Genomic DNA, 8,453 nt, shown 5'->3' with positions numbered 1-8,453 from the left:
ATACTATTGATTGCTTTTGCTTACAAAGTTTTTACCTGTTAGAATGTTTTTGAGATTTTGCATATTTTATATTTAAAAGAAAATATCTTTCTGTGACAATGTGCTGTTGAAACAGAGTTTGTTTATAGTTGATGTCTCATTTATACCAAAATCGATATCTCCTATATTATCAGTAGAGAAAGCAGTTTGTAATTGTAAAATATATATATGCAAACATATTTAATGGATTTTAAAATTATTTCCCTAGGAAACATAACATTTGAAACAATGATGGAAATTCTCCGAGATAAACCAAGTGGCATTAATATGGAGGGAGAATTCCTGACCACTGCAAGCATGGTTTCTGTTTTACCTCAAGATTCCAACCTTCCTTGCATTCACTTCTTTACGCGGACTCCTGATCCTGAGAGGTAAAGTCACAAAATACTGTGAACTAGCAAGTGGTCATGGTATGGGGAAGAATCATAGTGTGTTGATAATTCTGTGAGACTAAATTTTTGTTACATAAATAAGACAACTTGTTGGTGGATTTTCTGGGCCAATTTTAGATTGCAATTTCCATAAATGTGTAACTGTTCTCATTTTTTATGGGAAGAAAAGGCTTATAGTTTTGTATTTACCCTTATCTGTACTCCTCTTTCCTACAAATATATTTAACATTGTCAAGAAAAGAAGGTAGATAGGTTTCTCAGATTTCAGACATTAATGACATTAGATGATTTATAAGTTAGTAAATTGAATAAGTAATGTAGTTGTGCTAGATTTACTTTTGTACATATAGAAAACATACATATAAAACTTAAACTATCAGTAGTTCAAGTTATATCTTTAGGACTTTATTTATAGACTATCTTGATTCAAGTCATTTGTATCTCTTACCAAATTTAACACCACATTACATTTAGAAATGATTTCGTACTTGCTATCCCTTAATGTTATAGACTTTCATATTGTTAAAGATACTTCAAGAAGTTAGAGTGTGAAACCTGTGTCCCTTCATTAACACTTGTACTGATTTTCACTCCAAGTTATAATCCTCAGTCTATAACACTGAGAATTGTTCTTACCTTAGGAAATGGAAAACTGTTCATTCACTGACATGGTATATGTGCTGTGCTCTCAGTAGGTCGGTATGAATGCAGCCCTAAATTAAGCATTGCCCCTGCTATAAATGAGATCACACTGTACACTGGGATTTGGGCATAGCATAATTAATATGACAGGAACAACTTACTTATGTAGCATCATTAACAGAAACTTCTCTAAGAGAATCTTGGAAAACTTAGAATAATGCTGAATTTTTCAACATTTTGACATGTCAATTTAATTAAGTCTCTTTCTTCTAGATCAGTTTTTAAGCCTTTCATATTTGTGCCACATATTTCACAACTGTTGGATACCAGTTCACCAACATTTGAACTTGAAGATCCAGTTAAAAAGAGGCTGCACTTAAAGAGTAAGCCTGACAGAAGACACCCACTCTACCAAAACCACCAACAGGCTTTGGAAGTAATAAATAATAATGAGGTATTATTATATTATCTGTTGTATCATTAGAATAGTTTAAAGTATGATTCAATCTGAATTCTAAACATTGAAGAACCAATTTCTTTCCTTCATGTAAAAAGTAGGATTATAAATAGTATAGATGTTGCTGGAGATGATGGTGCCCTCCTGTAATCCCAGCAGCTTGGGAGGCTGAGGCAGAAGGATTGGATTTCAAAGCCAGCCTCAGTAACAGCGAGGTAATAAGCAACTCAGTGAGACTCTGTCTTTAAATACAAAATAGGGCTGGGGATGTGGCTCAGTGGTCAAGTGCCCCTGAGTTCAATCCCCGGTACCCTCTACCCCCACCCCCCCAAAAAAAAAAGAAATAGTGTAGATGCTATTACTATAGTAAAGCTGTATTATTTTTACTTTTGGTTAAGAATATGTATGTTGTGACTATTTTAGAGAAATTTAGTATATTAAACATAATAATAACTAACATTTATTAAGCACTTATCATATACCATTTTATATGGATTATTTTATTTAATCTGCACAATCATTTTATGAGATAGGTACTATTGTTATCTCCATTTTACTGATAAGGAATCCAAGACTAGGAGAGAGGTTTAGTAATTAGCTTAGTATCTCACACCAAAAATTACAAAGACTCTAAAGGGCAGTAAATTTTAATCCTACAACTGCAGATGAAAATTAATTGAAAGTGATTGAAGGCCACATAGACTTAAAATAATAAGTTGTTTTTTAAAAAAATAATATATGCTTATTATTTTAAAAATGTGAACATTGTAAAGAGCAACATATCACCTGAAATCTCCAGAAATAAGCAGATGTATTTATTTTATGACATAGATTGAAACTTAATTTTATAAAATATACCTCTTCAGCCTTCCCTATCCCTTGCCTGTCCAACTCCCCCCCCCATAAGAATGAAATGGGGCTGGGGTTGTAGCTCAATAGTAGAGTACTTGCTTAGCATGCATTAGCATGCATGCATGAGGCCTTGGGTTTGATCCCCACCCAGCATTGCAAAAAAAAAAAAAAAAAAAAAAAAAAAAGAAGAAGAAGAAAAGAAAGAAAGAAATAAAAAAGAAAAAAAGAAAGTACAAGTGCTGTCTAAAGGCAACTATCAATTGACAACGTGCAATGAAGGAAAAGATTAACCATCCTATATCTTTTCTTGGCTATTTTTACCACTTGCTAATTTTTCTTGCTATATAATCCTTTAACTTTTTCAAGATCTAGGCATTTACATCTGTCTACATTTAAATCAATTAAATTAATTTTCCTCCAGGCAATTACTCATTTTTGCCTGTAATATGTTTGCATAGTTATCTGCCTTTTTCCCCCCACTTCACTATTTTGCTTTTGCTTGAAGCACTTTGCCAGACTTCCTATTTGCTAAGAATTCTTAATGCTGATTCTGCTTTATTGGGGACCAGTTTGTTTTCACATCTGGTCTACAGTCTAAATACTGTTTTGTAGCTTAGTGGTGTGAAATGAGAGGCAAGTAATAGGAACCCACTTAATATGCTGACTGGGGCCCAAGTGACTGGGCCTGAGGTGTCTATCATTCCTATGTACTTAGCTTATTCTCCACACTCAGAACAGTGTGGTGAACAATGATGTGCACTCTGATTCTTTGGTCTTTGCTCAAGTCCCTTAGTGTTATGCTTCAGGAACTTCCCTTTACTCCTCCTGTGCAGTTTCCACACAGCCTTTGTTGCTCATAATTGCTCTCATGAGCTTTCACTTCTCTTTTCCCCATTATGCTGCTTCTGGGAGGTGAGCTTTATAGAGTTAGTATTAAATATTTGTTAAAGTAAATTAAATTGCTGATTGGAATTACAAAGTAATTTTGGGATAAAAATGAAAAGCTCGGGGCTAGGGTTGTGACTCAGTGGTAGAGTGCTCACCTAGCATACATGAGGCACTGGGTTCGATCCTCAGCACCACATTAAAAAAAATAATATGTCTGCCTAAAACTAAAGATACATAAATAAATAAATGTTTAAAAACATTAGAAGCTGTTACTGTTTAAAAGATGTTAATTGTTGATTGACAATATAAAGTGGTGGAAAAATAATGTAATTTGAGGGTGGTATCAATAAGCTGTGTTCTAGTTCTGACTCTAACTACTTTTTTGTTTTAGGGAGACTCAGTCCTACTGATAGTTTTAATTTACATTTCTTGATTACTAGTGAGATAGAAAATCTTCTAAATTTATTGGTATAAATATTAAATGACTTGGCTGGGTTTTTTTTTCATAGCTTATTTCTTAGGTGATTTAAAAAAAATTTTTTTAGTTGTTGACAGACCTTTCTTTTATTTATTTATATGTGGTGCTGAGAATTGAACCCAGTGTCTCACGCATGTCAGGCAAGTTCGCTATGCTGAGCCCCAGCCCCAGCCCCTCTCAGTTGACTTTTGGGTCATTTATGTTTGTGTGTTTTGCATCAAAGAGGCAAAAAATATGAATGTTAACTTTGTTATGTGCAGGGATTTTGTTGTTGCTGTTTTAAAATATATATTTTAGTTGTTGATGGACCTTTAGTCATTTATTTGTATGCAGTGCTGAGAAATGAACCCAGTGCCTCACACATGTGAGGCAAATGTCTACCACTGAGCCACAACCCCAGCCCTTGTTGTTGTTGTTTTTGATGCTGATAATTGAACGCAGGGATTTCATTCAGTCTAAAATAGAGATTCATTCCTTCTATATTTACATATTAGGAGGGGTAACTAATCCAGAAGTAGAAACCACAGTGAACAAATCTTGTCTGTGAGGGTGGGTTGGAATTTGGATAGATTCATGTACTCATGTATGTGTATTTGTGTACTTTTCATTGTTTAGGATAAATACTGTTTAGGAACAATACTGGATAACATGAGGAAGCTGGAGAAAGAACTATTCAAAAAGATGGAGTCAGTCCTCCAAAACAAGCATCTTGATATGGATAAAATTGCTAATCTCTTTCCTCAGAGTACAAAGGATGAAATTAGAATTTATAAGGCAAATTATTACTTCATAGCAATCATAGAAATGGTGGAAATCTCCCTCAAAGTCAGAATCCATTGTCTTGAGGTAAACCTACTTAGCTATTATTCTTTAATAGCATTCAAGTGATAGTTCAATTGTTAAAACTCATATAGTTTTGCTGAGATACTGACAAAGAAAACCAAACATATATCATGAGGTAGCTAGGTGTTATTCCAGGCAATTATTTCTTTTAGCCACAATAACTTTTTGTTTGTCACAATAATTAAGTACTCAGGTGCTGGGGCTGAGGCTCGGTGGTACAGCACTTCCCTCTCATGTGTGAGGCATTGGATTTGATCCTCTGCACCACATGCAAATAAATAAAATAAAAGTATTGTGTCCATCTACAACTAAAAAAAATTAAGTATTCAATTCTACATAAAGCATAAGACATTAATATGATGCATGGATTTATACTTATAATTTCGTAGAACCCTCAAATCATTTTATCAATTATTTTAAGTTTTTTTTAGTAACGGAAAAAATATGAAGTGGTGAGTTTTCTTACGCTTTAAGCAAATATTAACCAGTGCTAACATGGGAATTTTCTAGATTTACACACTAAATCTTTGTCATTGTATTAATTCTGAAAATACACTTTCATTTAAACACACTCTATATCAAGAGTTGGCTTACCAGTGAACTTATAGCTCCAATTGTTTAGCCTTCCACTGTCTCTTAGAAACCACTATTTTGTTTTTAGTTTTCTCTGTTTTGCTTTCCCCATAATGTTGGAATCATACAGTAGGTATTCTTTCAGATTGATTTCTCTTGCTTACTAGTAACATACACTTAAGTTATTCCTTGTTTTTCATGACTTGATAACGCCTTTCTTTTTAGCCTGAATAATATCCCACTGTCTGGATGTATCACTGTCTGGATGTATCATTACTAAAGGACATTTTGGTTGCTTTTAAGTCTTGGCAATTATGAGTAAATCTACACACTGCCATATGCAGGTTTCTGTGTGGATGTAAAATTTCAACTTACATTGGGTAAATTACAAAGTGTGCAACTGCTGGGTCATATGGTAAGACCATGTTCAGTTTTTGTAAGAATTCGCCAAACTGTCTTCCAGAGTCACTACCATTTGCATCCCCACCAGCAATGTTGCACCATATCCTTCCCAGCATTTTTTGTGTCAGTGTTTTAAATTTTTACCATTCTAATAGTTGTGCAGTTGTTTCTCGTATTAATTTGCAATTCCCTAGTGACATGAAATGTTGAACATCTTTTCATTGCTTATTTGCCACCTGGGTACATCTTCTTTGGTGAGGTGTCTGTTCAGATCTTTTGCCCATTTTGAAATCAGTTGTTTGTTCATTTTCTTATTGTTGAGTCTAAAACTCTTTCAAAGACATTGTTCTTGGGTTAAAGTCTCTTAACAAATACCACCAAGAGCCTGCTAATTAATCTGTCCTCTGTCTTTATCTTATTACACGTTCACCATTGTTTTTTATGTTTCACCTATGCTGCCCTTTCAAGTCTTGGAATGTGCCCAAGTTCCTTCCTCATGGAACATTCATTCCGTGTTCTCACCTTTTGTAGTTCTTTTAATGGTTTTGCCAAGACAGGAATTCCTTAAGGAAGTTTTCCTCAAACCACAAGGTCAGGTCTCTCTTAAATACTCTTGGAGCCACACGCTATCCTGATCACAAATTAATTATACATTAAACATTTGCACAGAACTTTAAACACAGTAGAACTAAGCTCTATGAAACTAGGAATCATATTTGTTCTTACTGTTGTATGTGCAGTGTTCAGTATTGTGTCTGGCATGTAATAAATGCTTATTAATAGATATTTGCAAAATGAATATTCAGATACTGACAGGAAAAATTTATACAGTCCTCTGCCTATAAAAAGCAAGGTTGCAGAAATTATCTAGATAATTTATCTATACAACTTGTTAGCTTTTGATAAGTTTCAAATCAAGCTGTTGCTTCTTTCCATATTAGAAATGGGAATATATCCCCATATGAAAGCAAGGATAATTGGGGCTGGAGCCATGGCTCAGTGGTAGAGGACTTGCCTCACACGTGTGAGGCACTAGGTTCAATCCTCAGCACCACATAAAAATAAATATATTGTGTCTATCTACAACAAAAATGTTTAAAAACACAAGGATTATTAATGTATTATTAATGTATGTAATTATTAGTGTAAATTAATATAATATAGCTTGACTTTTACTGTATAAATGCAATTGGGCTGTGAGTACTTGTGGGGGTGATTAATGCCTTGGGATATATTGTAAAAAATTTAAGGTTTTATTAAATTTTATCTATTGTAAGAGTAAAAAATATAGTTGCTGAATTAAGCTTTTTATTAGGTCAACCCTTAAATTATGTTATAAACCAAGGGAGTCATCTAATAAATTGAGTACTTTACAGAAAGCTACATTGTTTGATCTTGATGAAAATATCAGTTTATATATTTATTGTTAAAAAAAGAATGTTGTCCTAGAAATAATATGTAGCCTAGAATTTTGGAAAGTTAGTTCCTTCTTGTAAAATTTTCCAAAAACAGTTCTACATAGTGAATTTTTCTCTTTTGCATAACTTTTGGGTCACTAATCATTATTCTCCAAGTACCAAAATATACTTTATCTTATTCTAAAAATATTAAAAGCAAAGCACAAGTTAGGCATGGACTTGTTCATTGAGAGTTAAGATAACAATAGACTATGCTGAAGATTAGTAAAAAGGGGTAGATTTTAATCAAAATTGTACCAGATAATTTTCTCAGCTGTGACTCTACATATGAAAAATCATGAGATGTGGCTCAGCAGTAGAGTGCTTGCCTAGCATGTGCAAGGCGCTGGGTTTGATCCTCAGAACCACATAAAAATAAATAAAATAAAGGTATTGTGTCCAATCACAACTAAAAATAATATTTAAGAAAAATCATGAAATGTATGTAAGGCACTCTTAATTTCATATTAACTCACTCATAAAAGGTGTTTAGTGAATTCATAATTGGGGAAGTTCCTATGCACAGGACCTAATGGGTCATGAAGAAAGGGACAGTCTTAAGAAACTCATTTAAGAAAACATTAAGAACTTAGATTAAAGACCCGTTTGATAGTATCTGTATCATTGCAGTTGCCCAAAGAAAAGATGACAGCAGTGAAAGTTAAAATAGGTAGTTTATTGAGAAACTTGCTTTGTCAGTGAGAAAGTAACAGTTACAAATATTTTCATTTAATAAAATTAACATATCCTTAATCTAAAAACATCTCTTAAAATCCTTTATCTGAAACTGCAGATCATTCTGATCTAGGATTTTCTTTTAGTGTCTCCCATGGAAAAAGAGGTTGCAGAATCCTTTTGTGCAAATAACAGAACATATGCAGTATGACTTATTTGTATGACTTGTTCATAAATAAAAAATTTCTCCACTTGAGTTTGAGTTGCCTGCATGCATGTGAGTTACATCTCTATTGGAACAGCAGTGAGGCTTTATGCTTACTCCTGAGCATTCAAAGAGTATTAACGTGGTCATATTTTTTTAGAAAAAGTTCCCCCACAAGACAGTTCTGTTTAAAAACACGCCCATTCTCTAATGATAGCTTGAAATTTGTATAGGTTAATGGTATACTAAAGTAAAATTTACTTGTTAAATACACTAGGCTTCCATGCAGGTTTTTAAAAAATTTATATATCTGTTGCATTAAAAGGGCAATAATTTTCTAAACGGCTTTATATAGAAAACACTAAACATGAGATAAACATTTCAACATATTTTAAGTAAGTTAAACTGACACCTAATAATTAAGTAGATGTTCAAAAATCATGTGAATAACTCCCTTTAATTTTCTGAAGATGAACTTTATCTGTTATGGTCTGAATGTTTGCATCCCCTCAAATTCATATGTTAAAATGTAATCCCCAGTGGGATAGTA

The 8,453-nt window shown here is 33.3% G+C and overlaps 1 protein-coding gene across 1 annotated transcript; it reads left to right on the top strand.

The window, feature by feature from the left end:
• Positions 1–247: 247 nt before the first annotated feature.
• On the top strand, positions 248–8,213 carry LOC113178270 (secernin-3-like; the record flags this gene model as incomplete). Its single annotated transcript, XM_077794688.1, has 3 exons — positions 248–410; positions 1,347–1,527; positions 4,364–8,213. Coding segments are annotated over 3 exons (617 nt in total), but the record flags the coding sequence as incomplete, so codon positions are not given.
• Between the last annotated feature and the right edge of the window lie 240 nt (positions 8,214–8,453).

The sequence above is a fragment of the Urocitellus parryii genome, unplaced genomic scaffold (assembly GCF_045843805.1).
Source record: "Urocitellus parryii isolate mUroPar1 unplaced genomic scaffold, mUroPar1.hap1 Scaffold_3716, whole genome shotgun sequence".
Lineage (NCBI taxonomy): Eukaryota > Metazoa > Chordata > Mammalia > Rodentia > Sciuridae > Urocitellus > Urocitellus parryii.
Note: the sequence above shows the minus strand (reverse complement) of the source record. Positions and strands in the feature narration are given on the sequence as shown.